Genomic DNA, 21846 nt, shown 5'->3' on the forward strand with positions numbered 1-21846 from the left:
TTTCGTTTCATTTTATTTCTTTGTTTGCTCAAGGACTAGCAAAAGCTAAGTGTGGGGGAATTTGATAGGAGCATATTTATACGACTTAGTTGGCTTGTTCTTGTGCATTTATGTTGTGTTTCCTTAGTTATTTTAATGTTTAAAGTCATTTTCGTGTGTTTTCAAATTTTAAGGACAAAGTAGGCAAGAAGATGCATTTTGGAGCATTTTGGAGCAAAATGGAGCTTGGAATGCATGTCACATATTTGGAACCAAGGTTTGGACGAAATTGAAGACTTAAAGAGGCTAAGAATGTGAAGAATTAGTGTACAAAGGATCAAGAACTCAGCCACAAAAGGACACACATCCTTGCCGTGCAATCCACATAGCATTCCCTTTGGATTCCCATGCATGCTTAATCATCCTTGTCCCCTAAAATATTTCTGATTTCATGCCTCAATACACTCAATTATCACACTCAATTGCTGCATACCTCTTGTTCCCTTCACCCATCAGATTTCACAACCATTCCATGCACCAATTGATGCTCCATCATCCACATTTGGGATCCAATGCCTTGTGCAACACATGTTGCTGCACCTTTAACTAATTTCTGAAACATTTCACCTCCCCTTTTCATTTCCATGCAATGAACACAATCATTCATGCTCCCTAGCTGAAATACCACTCCATTTTACCCTCCATACTTTGCATCATTGCTCTATTTTCATCCTTAGACCATTGCACACCACAAATTCACCCTCATTGCTGTGCATTTCCCCACTGCCTAATCTGATTCTCTAGGGTTTTTGGGGCCTATATATACATGTTTACAGCCCTTGGCAAAGGGTTGAACCTCCCATATTCATCATTCATGCAGAAAATTCGTCCATACTCACCCTAGGCAGCAAAACACCCCAAAAACACCATTCTAGTGCCCAGAAAACATAACAGCCACTCCACCCTCTTTGCCGAGTTTTCCACCACCCTCCAACCATCAAACACTCCTCCACACTCACCCTAAACCTTTCTATATCATTCCTCATCCATTCTACACCATAAAACTACCCAAAACCTGTCCACAAACCAATCTGCCGCAAGCAAGGGAAAAGAGAATTCTTGGATGCACTTGCTGCCAAGTTGGAGCATTCTAGGTGTTTTCTTTCTTTGGATTTTAATGTCTAATTCATGTAATCTTTGTTTTTCTTTAAGTATGATTGGCTAATTTTGTTTTGGCTAAGGGTGTATTCAAAACCATGATTATATATGTGAAATAAGTTGATTACTTCCAGTTATCGTTGCATAAGTTGTGAATACAATTTGCTTAACCGTTGGATTTAGAACTTATTCTTGCATTTTGATTGAGAGTGCACGCTTGATTTGCATGTTTGAATTTGGTGCTAGGATATAAATTTGTTTCACCTAATCGTTATGAATTTATATTCGCAAGTAGTGAAGGTCGCTAGTCACGATCGTGTTAAGTAGATTCCTGGCAAGAGTATCATGCTTTCCATAGTTACAAATGCCTTGTTGATGCTTATGATTTCCAAAGAACGTAATGATTCTAACTTAGGTCTTTATCATGCTGTTCAGATAGAGAACTTGCTAGGAATAATTTGTTTACGATGCATATTCATCCGATTCAATGATTCTAGGGAAATCTGAAGGTTAATTTAAGCGGACCTAATTAACTTGGAGTGTCGAGGTTCATAACTTATTCAATTGATAACTGGAAATCGATTTAGGTTGCATATATTTCATGTGTGGAGAAGAACCCCTTAGCCATTCCATCATCCATTGATTCTTCATAACTTTGTATTACAATCTGTTTCTCTTACAATCTGCCATTTAAGTTTATTTTCGTCCAAATCAAATCCCCAATTATTTCGAATTCCTAGATTAATTGGAAAGTGTGTTGGTTTATGTTTTTAAGTGTTTTGGTACAAGTTAAAACCCAAATTCGTCCAATTTGATGCTTTGTGTTCAAAATTGCCCAGAAAGTGGTTTTTAGGCAGTTTTGAGTGTTTGGTTGCTGTTTTGATTCTTTTGGTTCGATTTAGTGTTTTAGAGTTTAGTTTTGCATTCTTTGAGTCTAGTTTCGTATTTTTAAACTTTGTTTCACAGATTTGAGTCAGTTTATAGTGTTTTAGCAATCCCTCCTAATCCCCGGTTTAAGAACGATCCCTACTTATCCATACTACAATTGTCAACAAGAGGGTTAATTTGTGTGTTAACTTATTTTTCACATCAACTCACTAGCAGATATTTTTGTTCGAGCAGCAACTGATGTTGGTTCTCTAAAAGTTCTTCTTGCATCTTTAAACCATGTTAGCTAAATTCAATAAATCGTGTTAGTTTAATCCACAAAGTAATTATTATAATTTAAGTAATTGTGTACCTCATTTCCAAATTGGCCAACTGCTGGTGATGCAGGGTCTAATTTAGAGTATACATTATGTACAACACATATAAGGGTACCATCATCTCCAACACTGGGTCTGTATTGGTATCGAGGATTCAAATAATATGCTGTTCAAAGAAACACATACTCTAATAAGAGAATTAATACTTATGCAACTAAAGAAATGAATTGCAAATTATGACATAATTTATACCTGCTGCATGCAAATCGTAGTATAATGTTTTATACCATCGGTCTTCAATTATCTTTATGACCCACCTTGCACCATGTTTTCTTTCCAATTCATCCTTCACTACACGCATCAACTTATATATTGCCCCCATAGTAGGATACACTTCTGTTTCAACGATCCGTAAAACTTTGTAAAGAGGTTTAAACACTTGGCACACATGTTCTGATTGAGTCCAAAAAGCATGATCAAGCACTATACTTTCCACCATACGACCTGCATTTGAGCGGCTGAAATTGTGGTTGGCCCAATTGTCACTAGTGAATAGTTGCTTCAACCCTGCTTTCTTCTTAAGTAGGCTGTCTAATGCAATATAGTTGGTGGCGAATCGAGTGGTAGCTGGACGAATAATTTCTCCTTTGCAAAATTCACGCATCTTTGCCAACAACCAACCGTGATTGTAAATATAATTTGTGATCGTTCTAGCACTTTTTACCATAGTAGCAACATTCTCTCTCTTCCCCATTGCCTTAAACATGAGATCAATACAATGTGCTGCACATGATGTCCAAAACACATTATGATACTTCATTAACTTTTTTCCAGCTTTGACAAATGCAGAATCGTTGTCGGTCACGACTTGGACAACATTATGCTCTCCCACCTCCATGATTACATCCCTCAATAATTTGTAAATATACTTGTAGTTCTTTATATGGTCTGAAGCATCAACAGACTTAAAAAAAATTATCTTTCCCTTGGAGTATACCATGAAGTTTATGATAGACAATCTGGTTGGGTCGGTCCATCCGTCACACATGATTGTGCAACCATTAGTTTCCCACTTTGACCTCAACTTGTTAACATACTCGCCAATGTCTTTATACTCCATATCCAAATATTTGTTTCTTATCTCATAGGGAGTGGGAGGTTGTACTCCAACACCGGTCTGTTGACATCCCACTACCGTATTTTTGAAATGATGTGATGATGCTTTCTCAGCAAGGACATTTTCATAGATAAAGAACTTGCTAATTAGACGCCCCATTCCCTCCTTCACATTACCTCCAGTGACATAACTTCAAACACTCTTTTGACGTGCTTTGGATGACTTATATAAACTTGGGGCTATTGGTGGTGTTGGTTGTGATTCTCTAAGACTGCCTCCCCGTATCATTTGTGCACCACCACTTGTCCCGAAACCTTGTGCTCTATTAGGAATTTTATAAAGGTGTTCTCTTTTCCATGCTGACTGTTTGGAGGCACGTAATGCTTGTTTCAAACTGCGTCGTTCTTCAGGTCCCATGACATCATCAGATTCGTCCTCATCGTCATCATCATCATTGTCAACCGCTTGGCCATAGACTTCTCCCCGTAGCCCAGCTCAAATATTTTCCATTCCATGTGTTATCTTTTCCTTCTGCTGTTTTTTATTTTTTAATAATGTGCTGATGAATGCCTTCACTTCTGGGGGGACATTATCGCAGCGTTGGACATTTTTTGCTGGATCTAATCCACTAAGATGGTACTTAAGTTGTGTTACTCCGCCACTCTTCATTACCCGACCACAATATTTGCAAATTGTGCCATGTTTGTTTTCGTCTATTGGGTCTCCATGTTCCCAAGCTGGATCACGTTTAGTAACTCCACTAGACATCTTAAACGTACTTATATTTATTTTTCATGAAAATTAGGCAATTATTTTTTGGCCAAAAAATATAGTAGTGACAGAAACATATTAAATAGGAAGTAAAGAAAATAGGAAGTAAAGTTATTTTACAGAAGAATTAAATAGGAAGTAAAGAAAATGATTGTAAGAATTTAAGTAATTATAAAAATAATATGGAATAATAAAACCTAATATTAATGAATAATAATCCAATTTGATAATAAAATAATAAATAACATTAAACATATTAAAATTATTCTAGGGAATAATTATACAACTTAATTACTTCAAAAAATTAACATGCAAGTATAAATTACAATAATATAAATATAAGTTCGTAAACTTACCTTAAATATGGAATCCTTTGTGTTGAACCTCTGGAATAGATCTGGAATGACTCTGAAAGGGGTAAGGGAAGAAGAAGAAACGAAAAGGTGTAATAGAGGTTTTAATTTTCGAAGGGTCAAAAAATGTGTGATGATCTGATACTCCACCTCTGAGAATGTGAAAGAATAACACAGTGACACACGATTTTGAATGGTCTGAAATTGTAAAAGTTGTCCATGTCGATACTCCACCATTATTTTTGTCCATGTTCTGAAATTGTACAAGTTGTAATTGTAAAAGTTGTCTGTGTTTTGAATTATTTGGATGCTTTTGAATGAAACCACTATTATTTTTGTCCATGGTCAAAAAATGTGTGATCATCTGATACTCCACCTCTGAGAATGTGAAAGAATATCACGCATGGCACACGGTTTTGAATCTTGATGCATGAAACCACCATTATTTTTGTCTTGTCAAAAATTGTACCATTCCTAAAAGCTGTAAAAGTTGAATTATTTAGATGCTTTTCTTTTCTCACACCGTCACACACCACCTACACACACATACACGCCATCGACACACACACACACGCACACACATGGATCACACACGCCACCACACACGCACAACAACACACGCACACACGACTCGTCTCTGGAATCCAGAGTCTGGATCCTTCTCTCTTCTCCTTCTCCCTTCTCCCACAAACACACACACAGATCTCACAGATCTCTCGAATTCTCGATCCTTCTCTCTTCTTCCTTCTCCCACACACACGCACAGAGACCTTTCTCAATCCTTCTTCCACATGGCATTCTCCTCCTCCCTCGCCTTCCTCCTCGTCCGTGTATTCCACCTCGTCGGCGAACCCAGGAACTCTCTGCCGAGTTCTTTTGATCCTTCTCCGCCTTCCTCACCGATCCCACCGACAACAACCCCACCTCTATCGTTGACTCCAGCGACGACCACCACGACCCCCAATCGCCCCAAAACCCCAACCTCAACCTCCACAACAACCATCCATTCTCCTCCTCCCCCCGGAGCCCGCCCCGCTGGCGCCGCGCTCGCCTCCGTCTTTGTTCCACGTCTGCTTCAACCAAGACCACGTCTGCTTCGCCGTGGGGACAGACCACGGGTTCTGGATCTACAACTGCGATCCGTTCTGCGAGCTCTTTCGCTCGACTTCGACAACGACGGGGGAATCGGCGTCGTTGAGGTGCAGATCTTGGGTTTAAGCATGGATTGCAGAGAGATCTGAGCAGCTGGGGGGACGACGCAGCCTCGGCTGCCTTTCCGACGACAGATCCACGACGACTTTTTCGATAATATCGAATATATCGCGATATTATCGATATTATCGATAATATCGCAATATTTTGACGATAATGAGACGAAAACATGGGAAAATATCGGAGCCTCTGAAAAACGATAATATCGGCAAATTATCGTCGATATTATCGATATTTAATACACTGCCAACAGGATTACTTTCTCAAAAATCGAAGAGACATTGCTCTCCGAATCTCAAGAGTCAGACTCCTACATGATTGCTTTTTCAAAAATCGAAGAGGCACCGCTCTCCGAATCTCGAGAGCCAGACTCCCAACAAGATTTCGTGCTAAAAAATCGAAGAGGCACTGCCATCCGAATCTCAAGAGCTAGACTCCCAACAGGATTACTTTCTCAAAAATCGAAGAGACGCTACTCTCGAATCTCAAGAGTCAGACTCCCAACAGGATTGCTTTCTCAAAAATCAAAGAGTCATCGTTCTCTAAATCTCAAGAGCTAGATCCCCGACAGGATTGCTTGTTCAAAAACCAAAGAGTTATCGTTCTCCGAACTTCAAGAGCCAGTTTTCCTTGGATAAAGCTTGTTTGCAATCTTCACATGCAACATCAGCTTTCCAGATACTACAGACCACTTTTTCAAAGTGATCTGACAAAGTTAAAACACGTGAAGCTTACTGCTTCTACTACATTGCTATGACCAAGAAGGGTAAAGGAATAACACTACTACTTGTTGTTATGGAGACTCCTATATATGTTGACCTCCATCTTCCACAGCCAGGCAGACCTGCAAATAAAAAAAAATGCTCAACTTTTCTTCACATCAGAGAGGGCACTCTCAACAGAGTTTCTCGAAATACTCAGCTTCTTTTCCTCCCAATAATACCTCTGTAAACAAGCCACACCAGAGCAAGAGTATCTCATATCATCAGGGTTAAAAGCAAGAGTATCCCATATCATGCTTTTTCCCTATCTTTTCCTTTGGCCTTGTTCTTACCTGCAAGATAAGGAGAAAGAGAGCAATCAGTCAGCACTTGGAATCAAGCTTCCAGTCAGGAACTGACTGCCTGGAACCCTTTGCTTGATTACTTACCTGGCATTGTTCTCGAGTACTCATCTTCAACATCTTATGCTTCCATAGAAGATACCACATCTGCCTAACGAACAAATAGGGCAAGTGAAAAAGATATAAGGAAGCATGTGGAGACAAGCGTAACAGAACACGTGCCGATACATCCATTACTTTGTTAACAGCAAAATTATCCCATATCATCAGGGTCAAACGTACTCTAGATTTGATGAACTTGTTTTGACTCTCAAATTCTTGAGTCGGTCTTATACTCTGGAGGAAACCAGAAAACCCTCCAGCCTAGTTCAAGAATAAGCCTGTGGAAAGTTACTTCTTCAAAAGCAAAAGTATCTCATATCATCTCTTCTCCATTTGCTTTTCCTTATCCTTGTTGCTGTTTACGACACAAGAAGAAGGAAAACAATCAACTGGAAGCCAAAGTCGAATCTCCGATTCAGGTTGCTTGCTTGGAAGTCTGATTGCTTACCTTGTTTGTTACCTCCTTCGACAAATCTCCTAGCTCGGCGACTTAGGGGACTCCAACTATAGGGTTTGTATCGCACTTGACCAAGCCCGAAACTACAAGTAAGCTTCAAATGAAATTGATACATTACCTTGTGCATCTTCATCGGTTAAAGATACCACCCCTGGATGGAGGAAAAGTACTTTTAGAGAAGATGCCACATCTACATATGAGACAGATAAGGCAAGTGAAAATGATACCACACTTCGATACTTAAAAGTTTCGTGATTACTCAATGGCTTGGATCTTGCAAGTCCCCAACTGAGGAGCTTCCCTCACTCGGGAACTTAGGGGAGCACTGTTTGTACCATACTTGACCAATCCCGAAACTACTGAGCACCGGTCAACGTTATACCGTCAAGGACCCACAAGAGTTTCCCTCCAACCAGGAGGCCAATCACAGCGCGACACGTGTCGACATTAGAAGCCAATCATAGTGCGACACGTGTCAACATTAGAAGCCAATCACAACACGACACGTGTCAATGTCAGAATGAAACTAGAAACTCTCTTCTATAAATAGAGATCATTCTCTCACAATATTTCCTAATGTCATTTGTACTAAATCATTCACTAGTATTCACAAAAGGAGAGCTTGAACCTATGTACTTGTGTAAACCCTTCACAATTAATGAGAACTCCTTTACTCCGTGGACGTAGCCAATCTGGGTGAACCACGTACATCTTGTGTTTGCTTCTCTGTCTGTATCCATTTACATACTCATCTATACTAGTGACCGGAGCAATCTAGCGAAGGTCACAAACTTAACACTTTCTGTTGTACCAAAGTCCTCACTGATTTTGTGCATCAACATATATATATATATTGTTGTCATCATTCTGAACCCAATATTAAACAGTTGTGATCATTGTGTTGGATACATATATTGTCTATGTTATTTTCAGGGTTTTGGGAAATATTTTAATTATAGGGAGGTTCTGCCAAAATTTTGGTAGGATTTGTTATTAGTTTTGAGTTAATGTTAATTTTTTATTTCTTTGCAGCCAAGAAAAACACCCGGGAACCATGTCGGCAACTAAAGATGGCGAAGGTCACCCAAGTGACCAACGATCGTATCACAATCGGATATGATGAGCGACATCGGGCAGCACCAATGACGGAGCAGCATAGTGCATTGGCCCACGACATTGGGCACGTCATCCGGACCTTTTGCCCTATGCGGTGGAAGTCTTAGAAGGCAATGTCGAAGGAGGTGAAAAACGTGGTGCGCAATCATTTGTCGGTAAGTATTATCCCCTTTTTAATAGTTTTCAAGTAAAATTTATATATTTATATTTATTAATATCTTTTATTACTTATACTTTCGTAATATTTGTTACATTACTCATACTTTTTAAAATTTTTACTAATGGTTATTACTTTTTTTTTATTTTCTTTAAATATTACAACTAATACGTTTATTTTGTGTATAACAGAAGAAGGCGAATGCGAACAAGATCAATCGGGAGAAGAAGACTCTTCTCCACCATTCGGGTTCGAGGCCTTTCTCATATAGGATGGAGGCGATTCAGAAGGTATATATTAAAGCCTTCATTTTCAATTTTAAAATGTCTCTAATAATATTTTTTTTATCCATACTAACATTATCTTTATCTTTTTCTATTCTAGTGGGGTTCAAAATTCCCAGAGATCGACGTCTTTGCTGACGTTTATGTTCGACCTTGGGATAAGTTGACCAAGTCCCTTCATGTAATTAATTTATTATGTATTAAAGATTTATACTAATTATTTCAAATTGTTTGCTATTAATATTCCATGTTTTATTTCGCAGGCAACTATGGTGGAGAAGGGTCAGTTGATCCTTAAGGAGTCCGCCTCCCAACTTCCCTCGGACACGCCGATTGAGTCTGTGGATCCCCCTGAGGATGCAGGGTTTCACATCCTTATAGAGACGTTGGACCAGACATTCGGTCGAAGGCCAGGGACATATTGTCGGGGAATGGGAAATGCCAGGTGGCGGGAGAGTTGAGCCTCTTCATCCTTGCAGTCGAAGGGCGAAGTTACAGCTTTGACATAAGAAGTCACTGGCCTGAGGGGTGAACTCGCATTGTACAAAACTTAGATGTCATTGATTATACAGGCCTTCAGTTCCTTCAGGATTCGTCTCCCTGATTTTTTCGCACCACCACCGTCAGAGCCCTTCCACCCCAAGCATACACAGCAATCAGACTCGTCGATCTCCAACCCCATCCCCAACCCCAACCCTTTCTAGCAGCAAGATTACCAAGCACCTCCGAACAACTTGCCCGTAGATTATGCCTCATTTTTTTCGTAGTTTTTTCCCCGCTTTCTTTTTAAACTTTGTATCTGTACATACATTTTTATTTATATTACAAATAAATTGTTTTTCTATTCATTAATTTGTTTTTTTTTGTCAGTTGTATGAAATATATTTTTAATAACATTCTATTTATTCTATTTATTAAATTCTTTTTTTTAATTAAAAATTACACTTGCGCGACAAAGATATGTCGTCGTGCAAAACCACGCGCATCTTACATGTTTCGTCGCCCAAACATTAAGGTGACAATATGTATGTTATTTAATTTATTCAAAATTCCACTTCATCTATTGCGCAAACATTTTCGAGACAAACCACAGACGTCCCCATAAATTTCTCGTCACAAAGCACACTTGTACCCTCTTATATTGTGTGACGAAAACCTTTGTCCGTATAGCTTTCTTGCGACGAGCAGTAAAGCATCGCGCAGTCGTTTTGCTGCGCGACGAAACTACACGTCACGCAAGGTCTTTCTTCACGACCTTTGCGCGACAAATTCTGCGCGACGATTTCTGCGTCGCCATAGGTTTTATGCAACCTGGAAATGATTTGCGTGACAAATACTCTCTGGTCGTGCAAAGTGTTTAATGTAGTAGTGCTTAGATGATAGTTTTACCAAGGCACAAAACAATGTGCATCGAGTAGACCTATTCACCAAATGACTCCGAAGTTATCCATGCTACACACTTAAAGTTACACGGGTATCAAATTCTTAAAATGCCTCAAAAAGTCCATAGGTTGGAGTGGAAAGTCCGTGATGGTGGTTAGAGCCTCCCTTGTTGCGTTTGTAGAGCCTCAAATGTCCTTGATTTCCCAAGTAAAGTCGTATAATGTTCATGTTGCAAAAGATGGATAGACCACTCTTGGTGATTTTGATTCAAGTAAATTTAGTATAGTTGGCCTTCGGGATGGGAAAGCTGTAGGCGGTGGCTATAGGCATCTAACTGAGAAGAGAGAGAGAAGAAAGAGAGAGCATAAGATCGGGAGAGAGGGGTTGGATCCAAAATGTTTAAAAACATACTTTTTGTGTTTTAAACAAATTGGGCTTTGTATTCGAATTATTTTTTAGTTGTGTTGTTGAGAATTGCCTACCATACAAGAATCCTGAACTTGTAACTCAAAACTTCTTTTTGTGAGTTAAAATAATGGATCTCAAATAAGATACCAACCGGCCCTTAATTGTCAAATCATTTCCACCTCCAATGTCGCCCTATTATTGAAAAATACATAGAATGGGCAAGTGGGACGTTGCATCTCGGAAAAAAAGTTGCTAAAACCATGCATTAGAATTTATAAATCAAAGTTTTTGGTTGCTTCTATGTGGAGATATTTGAACTCGGGCACACATATAGTTGGTAGGAGACAGCATGGGTTCACTAGAGGCAGCTGTCCGTACTAGACTTTGTTTGAAAATTCAATATATATATATATATATATATCACATGTGCATCTCTGTAATTGTTTTCGTTCGCAACGAACAAGTGGAAGTATACATTGTTCAATTCAATTTAACAAATTTCAGTTTTTTGGTTTTTTTTTTTCTTAATTTATTGGTTGTTATTAACAAATAATTAGATCATAGCTTTCATATTTTCGGAAAATGGAGAAAGTATGTGAGATAAGATAAAAAGAAGTAACAAAATTTGGTTTTCAACACCAATAAAACACAATTTTTTTAGACGTAACGACAGTGATTTTATTGTATAATAAAGAACTTGTACAAATATCAATGAGTCTGAAAAAAAATTACAAATATCAAATAAGACAATAGAGATAATATTCAAAAGAGGCCTTCAATCTAAAGACACTTTACCAAAATATAAAAGACCAACTTGGGCAAACTAGTTGACTCCGTACTTGTAGATTTGAGCGCGAGACAAACCCGGAAGATGAGCAAAGAAATGGATCCAAGTCTTGAAATCACCCACACCCAAACTCTGAAGACTAAGAAGGCACTCCAATGACAAAGGAACTTCATTCCTAATTAAAAAGTCAAACACTTTTCACGAATTGGCATTTGAGAAGTTCTATGCACAAGACCTGCAATATAATGAACATGAAGACACTCTTTGACAATGAGCAGCGACGACTCCAAAGAAGAATTGACAACAAACCATGTAATGTCCATACTGTTCGTGGCAGGAATTTCCGCTGGGGATGTTTCCTGGCCGACGAGCACACAACTCCCCTGGAGGTTGGCGCCGGTTGAGGGCTGCTGTCGGGCTTCTGCTTCGTTTCTGGGCGTTGTCGGGCAAGTCTCGTCGGGCAAGTCTTGTCGGGCAAGACTCTTCGGGCAAGGCTCTTCAGGCAAGGCTGAAAGAGAAGGACAACGTTAACTTTGAGAGGTGCCTTTGTGGGGCCTTAGGTGTAGGCCTTGAGGCTCACAATCAAGGTTAACATTTAGGTGCTCAGGCGTGCCACTGCCATCTTTAGCATGGCAGATGTAAAATGGTTGTCGTTCTTTCATTGTATATATATATATGTATCCAAGAAACCGTGTTAGTTACAACAGGTGCCTTTGTGGGGCCTTAAATGTAGGCCTTGAGGCTTCCCATCAATAACTAAACCAGTGCTCGAACACATAATATTTATTCTTGTGATTGTAGGAGTCTTCTAACTATTATATTTCTGATTACCCGAATCCAAGGAATAGAACGAACCCAAATGGGTGCCTTTGTGGGGCCTTAGGTGTAGGCCTTGAGGCTTCCCATCAGAGTTCATTCTTATGCTTAGACTCTTAAGATCGCTGAATAGGATGAATCCAAATGGATGCCTTTGTGAGGCCTTAGGTGTAGGCCTTGAGGCTTTCCATTAGAGTTCATCCCATACTTAAGCATTCTATGATAATCATGATATAATAGAAAGAAAACTAGAAGGTAGGTCGATTACTTGCGCCCCAAGTAACTTCGGACTTCTCGTTTATCAAGGATTGTCGTGGATGGGTTAAGTCCACATAAAGTTCTTTTTTATGCCTTGAGGCCAAGGACTTTTAAACTAATCAGATTTACATGCCTGCGGGCTTAGGACTTGGATCTGATTTAAGCATCGAAGATATATTTAAATCGGATCCAAGTATTGAGAAAGCTTTGTCATAGTGATTTTGCTAGGAACAGACTTGCATATACTAAAAATATACAACATATTGCTAGACTTTAAAGAAAGAGAAGACAAAGACAGAACAAAGCAGGTCGGGCAAGATTAAACCTTATCAATTAAGGCTGATCGTCTTGCAGGTCCCTATCTTTGTGGTTCTGTCACAGGTCTGGAAGCTTAGAGGTGGAGAGGGGAAGGAGAATACAAAAGGGTGAATCGATACTACAACAAGTTAGAGCAGGGTAGCAGAGCTATTACAAAGTTTAGGAGAAAAGAGTATCCCGCGGGGGATAAAGGTTGGTCCTGAATGGGATGAAGGCTTGGCTGACTACAGCTTCGTTTGGAAGGCAAATCTGGCTTTGAGCAGAGTTTTGGCTTGCAGTTTTTTGTTTGTTTGAGTGTTTGTTTTTTTGAGTGTCCTTGCTCCTGTCTTCTCTTCTTCCTTTTATAGACGACTTAACTCGGCTTCCTGTAGCAACAGCTTTGCCCGAATGCGGTCTGAGGGTGATGACTCATCAGCTTTATTACATGTAATGCCACCATAAAGTACTTTATGGGCTGTGCAGTCTGATCAGTCTACACCACTTGGTCCTTGGGTAGGTAGGCAAGTGGCCTTTGTGATTTGTATCAAGTCAGAAAAGGCCATTTCCTGCTTTCCCAAGTTTCGGCTGGGTTTTGATCTTCTATTCCTCTAGGCCCCCTTTTGGGCCGACTCCATCCTTGGGCCTAAAGTTCAGTTTTAATCCAAACAGTGCCCCCTTCAATTGATATTAAACCTGGAATTCCAGGCGCCAATATTAATTGAAAGAGATTCTTTATTAAACCCACGAATACCTTGCGATTGCACTTCTGCGAAAGGAATCCCTACTTCTCCCCACCACTTTTCTCTGTTGCCCGACAAGGTTGCATTTTATCCTCTTTCTTTCTCTATCTTCACCAAATGGCTTCAGGATCCAGCCAAAACCCACCATCTTATGAGTCCGGCGACGGAATCGCCACCCTACGCCGTCTACTCAACGGGCTGCATCGTCCGCGGGCAGGTTTACACCCTGAACTATTCTTCGAGATGCATGGGGTATAGTCATTGGGTCCCACCTGGATTTCTCGGGTCCCCTCAGTAGTGGAAGACAACATGCCTAGGGGAAACTGGTTTACCCCAAATCCCTATTTGGCCGGGTCGGGCATCTTCTCCTCTAAATGGTCATTACATCGTCGAGGCTTTCCCTTGATGAATGATCCTACCTGGGCCCAGTGGGTTGATGAATTGGAGCCCTTTTTCAAGCAAAAATGGATGAGCAACGGTATTTATGAATTACTTGTGCTTTCGAAGACTTCCATTGTCCCTAAGCCCGAATTGCTCACTTCTGCTCTCCTCTTTTGGAATACGGGCACAAATACCTTTGATTTTCGTATGGGTCCCATGTCTCCCACCATTCTCGATATGGCCCAGGTCTTCGGGTTGAGGCCGTCGGGCAGGACAGTAGATGTTACTCAAGATTGGGTTCCGTCTTCTACCACCGGGAGTTCGAGTTCTTCTACCACCTTCCTTCCTCTGAGCTATAACTCCGCCACTTTCAAGAGTTATGGGACCTCCTCTGAGATCCATGGCCTCTTCTACTGTTCTAGATGCGACCCCTTCTTCTCAATTTGATCCGTCCACAAGAGTGATGTTACACTTCGTGGATGAAGATGATCCTTTGGTGAGTTATTATTTCCTTATTGAAATTCTGCACATTGCTACCCAATTAACTCCTATTCATGTTTTCTGCAGCCGTCTCCAGTGTATGAGCCACCTCCCTCACTAGTGGTCTCAGATAAGGAACCCATAGTTCCTGAGATCCCTGTTACTTCAGATGCTGCCATTTCGCAGGCGTTTGCTTGCCGGATAGTTGATGAACCCTCTTCTCCTCCTCCAAATCAGACTCAGGTACTGGAATGTTTTCTTCTTGCTCCTTCCTCTGGTGACCCTTTTGTTGATAATTACTGCTTTCTTTGGATATAACTAGGATGCAGGCATAGGTTCAAGCGCAGCTCCTCCTGCTGGCGGTGAAGAACCTTCTTCCCAACCAAGAGTTAGTACATTCTCTGGTGAAACCCCGGAGCTGAGTCAGGTAAACTTCTTCTCTCCAGAACCTCATTTGCTTCAACCTGTATTTGAATCAACTTGACCGAGTCTTTTGGTTTTTGTAGCAAGCTTCAAAAGAAACTTCCCCTCCTCCATTAGCTCGTAAATCAAAGCGCCCCCATCCTCATTCATCTTCTAGAGGTATTGGTACCTCCCTATCTGGAGTTGAGCAGACTAAGCAGGCAGAAATTACCCCCTCAATAGACATTGTCTCATCGGAGAGAACTATCGGGCTGGACCCTCCTCCTTTCTCATCCTCTGATCCTGCCAAGCTGCCAAAACTCTTTGAAGCACTCGGGCGACTTGAGACGCGGCTGAAATCTTCAACGCAGCCTTCAGCAACCTCCATGTCTTTGGAGCAAAAGCAAATCTTTCAAGAATGGGCAAAGAAAGAATTCACCGCGTCATTTAGTCTCAAGGCTCTTTGTGATCTTGAGAAGGTCATAACCGAATTTTTCAAAACTGGTCGTTTGTCCAAGCCTCAGCATGATTCTTTTCTCTCCTTCTTCGAGAACTTGCGGGCTCTCAGGGAACAATACCAGAGAGCGGAGAGACAGGCTAACCGGGCAAAATGCTTCATGGAGAAAGAATCAAACTCCTCTACCCAAGTTAAACGGCTGATGGAAGAAAGCATGCAGACCAAAGAGAGGGTTAAAGTGGTTTCTTCTGAAATCCAGAAGCTTGAAGAGCAACTGATTGCCTTAAAGGCAGAAAGAGCAACTCTTCTAGATACCCTTGAACACCAAATCGAAGGGGTAGAAAAAGCGACTTCGGAGCTAGAACAAGCCAAGTCCGAACTTGTAAATAGCCATACTATTTTGGCCGAACCTAGTAGGATTTTTACCATCATGCGAACATATCATTCCAGAGTAATCACTCTATGTAAAGATGTAAAGTTTTTAGAGTAGAATGATTTGCGACTCCCTTTTATATTGGAATGGATATATAATTTGCTTCATGCTTTGCTCTGTTTGAACTAGCTTCGGGCAACTCTTTACCCCCTTGTCTACTTGCTTTTCCACCTTTATTGTTGACAACCTTAGAACCCGCCTCTAGCCCTCTGGTCCCCCTCATGGCACTCTTACTCAGCTGATGATCCCGACTCCTTAAAAATAAGGTTGATCATATTTATAGGAGCTTCTGGGAAAAGGTTAGTATCCACCATCATACTGGCCTGGGGTGAATCAAGTAGCAGCTTACCCTTCACTATAAGATCTTGTACCCAATCTCTAAACTGGACACAATTAACTATAGAATGGTTGAAGGTATAATGCAGCTTGCAATACTTCTTCCCCCTGATTTCTTCGGGCTTGGGCATCTTTGTGGCACTGTCGGGCAAAATTACTCTCGCCCGCACCAACTCTTCATAGATCTCCGGTGCCTTGGTTAAATCAAACGAATAGCTCTGATATTTTGGGGGCTTCATGGGGACGAAACCACCATCATTCATCACGATCTTCTGATCCTTGACAGGTTGGGCTAATCCTTTTATCGTCAATGGTTTGAAGGGTGTGGTCATTTCAGCAGCACATACTTCTATATTTTCTTCCTCACGACCATCTTCGTGTTCGGGCCTGGTTTCTCCCACCTCCACATGGTGAATAGTAGCCTTGCTTTTGTAGAAATGAGGGACTTTGGAAGTGTGCTTCACTTGCTGTTCCTCTTGCAACAACCTCTCGTACTTCGTGGCAGCAATCACGAGTTCTTGTAGCTCACTGAACTGTGCATCATAAAACCTTTTTCTCAGAGGTAATTTTAGAGCCCTTTGAGCAATGGATATGAGCTGTGCTTGATTAACGGGGAATTGGCATCTCATCTTGGTCCTCCTGAACCTCATCATGAAGTCTTCCGTGGATTCATGATCGTATTGTTTTACCTCCACTAGATCATTGATGGTCAATTCTGGCTCTATCCTGTAGAACTGTTCATGAAAAGCCATCTCCATTTGCCCCCAGTTGGCAATAAAGTTAGGGGGTAATAGAGAATACCATTGAGACGCCAATCCTGCCAACGAATTTCCAAACAACCTCAATTTGTAGTTTGGATTGTCCTCATACGCCATACAATGATTGGAGAATTTGAAAATATGGTCTCTGGAAGACACACTGCTGTCTTCACCTGTGAAGGTAGGGAATGCGGGCATCTTGAAGTTGAGAGGGAATGGATTTAGTTCGTCGATATGTTCAGGATACGGCTTCTGGTAAGTAATCCTGAATACTGGGCGAGCCCGCGGCTGGGCGTTTTGAGTCACCGTCCTTCTTAACTCAGCCAACTCCTCCCTTAGTTGCTGAGTGGCTAAATTATCATTGTAACCGAGGATAGCTGATCCAATCTTCGGGCTCCGGTCATTGCCCGCATTTGCTTCTCTCCTTGGTTCGGGCCTTCTCCAGTTAGATCCTCCACCTTTATTGACCATCGGGGGTGGTCTATAGGGTGGAGGTTTATCTGACGCAGTAGTGGTAGTAGTAGTGGTAGTTTCCTTTCCACTAGTTTCTCCCATCATACCTGGCATTCCGTACCTCATCCTTTCCTGTTCGTTCTGCCCCCTTTTATTAAATGATAATAATGGGAAACTAGGAAACTCTTTTTCCAGGATCGGCTCCATCACTGGTTGACTTCCTTCAGGAATTACTTTTTTCTTTCCCCTATCTCCTGTTTCTTCTAGTAGTGGAAATAAGGGAATGATTGGCTCATCTCTTGTGATAACCTGGCTCATTCCACTTCCTTGAGCACCCTTTGGAGTAGAGAACTCCAAATCAAGCCTTCTTTGTAGATTCCCTGTGAGCATACAAAGTCTGCTTACTTCTCCCTTTGTTTCTAGGGAGATCATTTCCATGCTTTTTAACACTTGGATCATTGTAGCTTGTAATTCTTCATTGCTTCCCTTTCCTTGTGATATTTCAGATGCAGTCGGGCTATCTGGAACCACCTGTCCAGATGGGGAAGAAGGATTTTCTGATTGTCCTGCCATTTGGAGAAGACCTTCCTTAGGATTCCTTTTATCGAGTTTATGGTTCTTCTTTTTGGACATGCAAGATCTGGAAGCCTTTGTCCCACCGGGCGTGCCAAAACTATGTTCGTGGTAGGAATTTCCGCTGGGGATGTTTCCTGGCCGACGAGCACACAGCTCCCTTGGAGGTTGGCGCCAGTTGAGGGCTGCTGTCGGGCTTCTGCTTCGTTTCTGGGCGTTGTCGGGCAAGTCTCGTCGGGCAAGTCTTGTCGGGCAAGACTCTTCGGGCAAGGCTCTTCGGGTAAGGCTGAAAGAGAAGGACAACGTTAACTTTGAGAGGTGCCTTTGTGGGGCCTTAGGTGTAGGCCTTGAGGCTCACAATCAAGGTTTACATTTAGGTGCTCAGGCGTGCCACTGCCATCTTTAGCATGGCAGATGTAAAATGGTTGTCGTTCTTTCATTGTATATATATATATATGTATCCAAGAAACCGTGTTAGTTACAACAGGTGCCTTTGTGAGGCCTTAAATGTAGGCCTTGAGGCTTCCCATCAATAACTAAACCAGTGCTCGAACACATAATATTTATTCTTGTGATTGTAGGAGTCTTCTAACTATTATATTTCTGATTACCCGAATCCAAGGAATAGAACGAACCCAAATGGGTGCCTTTGTGGGGCCTTAGGTGTAGGCCTTGAGGCTTCCCATCAGAGTTCATTCTTATGCTTAGACTCTTAAGATCGCTGAATAGGATGAATCCAAATGGATGCCTTTGTGAGGCCTTAGGTGTAGGCCTTGAGGCTTTCCATTAGAGTTCATCCCATACTTAAGCATTCTATGATAATCATGATATAATAGAAAGAAAACTAGAAGGTAGGTCGATTACTTGCGCCCCAAGTAACTTCGGACTTCTCGTTTATCAAGGATTGTCGTGGATGGGTTAAGTCCACATAAAGTTCTTTTTTATGCCTTGAGGCCAAGGACTTTTAAACTAATCAGATTTACATGCCTGCGGGCTTAGGACTTGGATCTGATTTAAGCATCGAAGATATATTTAAATCGGATCCAAGTATTGAGAAAGCTTTGTCATAGTGATTTTGCTAGGAACAGACTTGCATATACTAAAAATATACAACATATTGCTAGACTTTAAAGAAAGAGAAGACAAAGATAGAACAAAGCAGGTCGGGCAAGATTAAACCTTATCAATTAAGGCTGATCGTCTTGCAGGTCCCTATCTTTGTGGTTCTGTCACAGGTCTGGAAGCTTAGAGGTGGAGAGGGGAAGGAGAATACAAAAGGGTGAATCGATACTACAACAAGTTAGAGCAGGGTAGCAGAGCTATTACAAAGTTTAGGAGAAAAGAGTATCCCGCGGGGGATAAAGGTTGGTCCCGAATGGGATGAAGGCTTGGCTGACTACAGCTTCGTTTGGAAGGCAAATCTGGCTTTGAGCAGAGTTTTGGCTTGCAGTTGTTTGTTTGTTTGAGTGTCTGTTTGTTTGAGTGTTTGTTTTTTTGAGTGTCCTTGCTCCTGTCTTCTCTTCTTCCTTTTATAGACGACTTGACTCGGCTTCCTGTAGCAACAGCTTTGCCCGAATGCGGTCTGAGGGTGATGACTCATCAGCTTTATTACATGTAATGCCACCATAAAGTACTTTATGGGCTGTGCAGTCTGATCAGTCTACACCACTTGGTCCTTGGGTAGGTAGGCAAGTGGCCTTTGTGATTTGTATCAAGTCAGAAAATGCCCTTTCCTGCCTTCCCAAGTTTCGGCTGGGTTTTGATCTTCTATTCCTCTAGGCCCCGTTTTGGGCCGACTCCATCCTTGGGCCTAAAGTTCAGTTTTAATCCAAACACATACCAACATGAATTATGGTTGAACAACATTGACAAAGATGCCTATTATAATAAACAAGTAGACATTGGAGGAACCAATAGCACACCAACACAAATTAAAATACTTAATAGGAGAAACTCACAAATAACCACACCAAGGAGATACTTATTGATAGAAATACTAAAATGAAAGTTAGATATTCTGCAATCCATAGAAAAGGAATGAGGAAGGCTAGAAAAGAAAGAGAAAGGCTATCACTGGCCCAAGCCAGAGCAAAGGTGTCATGCCCTAGACTCGGGATCAGTGAATAAAATAATTCCACGCCCGGTACATGAGTAAAAATAAAAAGGTTTTAATCACAAATGGTCCCTGAAATTGACTCACTCTATCAAGATGGTCATTGAAATTGAAAATCAATCAACGTAGTCCTAAAAATAGGTGTCGCAAATCAGTCTAGTCCTTCCGTTATAATTCCGTAAAAAAATTTGTTAAGTGATGACATGGCACATGACTGGGTCCTACAAGTCTAATTAAATATTGCCACGTGGATAGGGTGGATCAATTTCAAGGACTATTTATGATAAAAATCCAAAATGAAATAATGAAAATGAAACAATCTTTTTCAAAAAATCTGAAAATCCTTACAGATGTACACAAATAAATAAAAAATCTTATCTCCCTCCTCTAACACAAACTCATCTCTCTCTAACACCTGTCTTGCCAAATTACTCATTTGAAACTAAAGGGGTAAGGGGTGAGCAACAACCATCGTCGCGTAGTGAGTAGAATATGTGATATGCAGTCAAGCTGACTAATTGTACCCACACTATAAAATATATAATAATATCAAAGTTTTAGCCACATAATTTCACATCACATTATCCCTTCACGAGTTCGTTATCCTTCATAAAATGCAACTCACAACCTAACCCTAATATTGGCCTTTTTGCCCTAATGTTCTCGTGTGCCATACATTTATCTCTCGGATAACCCAACATTAAAGTTCTTATCCATACATTTATCACCCAGATAACCCAACGCAAAAGTGCTCATGCTCCATGAACAATCTCAACAATCCACACAATATGTATTTGTACATATCAAACAATACACGAAATCAAACATTCTTGACTTTAAAATAGAGGGACATTTGGAAATAGATAAAACCCACAATACTTTGTGGTTTTGTATGTATGAAAAATAAGAAGTTTTGTAGCACTATATAAACCACTCACCTCAATCGATAGCTAGAACCTCGTCAAGACAAGCTATCTACTGAACCCCACCAAGTGAATTCTTTCTCTTCCACTCTCTCTCCTTTCTTTTCCCTTCCCCTCATTCTCTACGTGAACACTCTTACATGGCATGCTACTTGATGGTATAAATACATTGAGCATTGCTCCTGTTTATACAAATGAGGCGGCCAACACTAGCCTCTAATTCGTTGGCTTGGGTGGCTACGGATCAAAACCAAATGAACTAATCTTGATCCGTTGTTGCTGCGTGGTGATGTAAATCGACAGTGGATTCGAAATCCTGGAAAACAAGCTCCTGTCATACAAATATAGCAGTGATTTTCACTAGCTGAAGATATAAAATACGGGTTCTCACAAAGGGGCCGGTGGCTATGGATTTTGGGATTAGGATTTTAGTAAGAGGAAGGAGTGAGAGAGGAGAGCGGCTAGAGTTTCTGAAATTTTTGAAGAATTGACAATTGTTCAACATTATGAAATATTTTTCTGGTATTTTATGGTTCCATCTTTGCATATAGTGTGGTTAAGATGGAAATAATTGGTGGTAATAGGAGCGTACACAAGTCTATCTTATAAGTGGCTTGTAATTCAAGTAATTAAAAATATTTTGTTCATCATAATCATGAGATCCCTAAAATCTAATCTCCCTCTTCACATATTGTTTTTTACTTTATATTAAAAAGTGTTATGAATTTAAAGTCTTAACACTTAGAATTTATAGTAAATTAATAAAACCCTAAGAGACTCTTGTTTAAATATTTCCAACTTTGAATTTTTTGTTCGTGATTCCAGTACTTCTAATGAAAGCCTAAATGACATATTTTGAATCATCACAACAAAA

General features: G+C 40.7%; 1 protein-coding gene, 1 long non-coding RNA gene and 1 pseudogene across 2 annotated transcripts in view; all 3 read left to right on the plus strand.

Moving 5' to 3' along the window:
• The window catches only part of LOC126588309 (uncharacterized), a 38561-nt gene extending 28739 nt beyond the window's left edge, over positions 1 to 9822 (plus strand). Inside the window, exons 4-7 of the mRNA XM_050253382.1 lie at positions 8450 to 8667; positions 8882 to 8980; positions 9075 to 9155; positions 9238 to 9822. Of these exons, the coding sequence (XP_050109339.1) occupies positions 8647 to 8667; positions 8882 to 8980; positions 9075 to 9155; positions 9238 to 9435 (399 nt within the window). The 5' untranslated portion in view covers positions 8450 to 8646 and the 3' untranslated portion in view covers positions 9436 to 9822. The remainder of the gene's footprint in view (positions 1 to 8449; positions 8668 to 8881; positions 8981 to 9074; positions 9156 to 9237) is intronic.
• Positions 9823 to 11895: 2073 nt separating this feature from the next.
• On the plus strand, positions 11896 to 18543 carry LOC126588310 (uncharacterized). Its single transcript, XR_007611410.1, has 2 exons — positions 11896 to 12151; positions 18314 to 18543. It is a non-coding gene; the product is annotated as an uncharacterized LOC126588310 (long non-coding RNA).
• On the plus strand, positions 14445 to 15169 carry LOC126588308 (uncharacterized; annotated as a pseudogene).
• Positions 18544 to 21846: the final 3303 nt, after the last annotated feature.

This window comes from Malus sylvestris, chromosome 11 (assembly GCF_916048215.2).
Source record: "Malus sylvestris chromosome 11, drMalSylv7.2, whole genome shotgun sequence".
NCBI classification, from domain to species: Eukaryota; Viridiplantae; Streptophyta; class Magnoliopsida; order Rosales; family Rosaceae; genus Malus; species Malus sylvestris.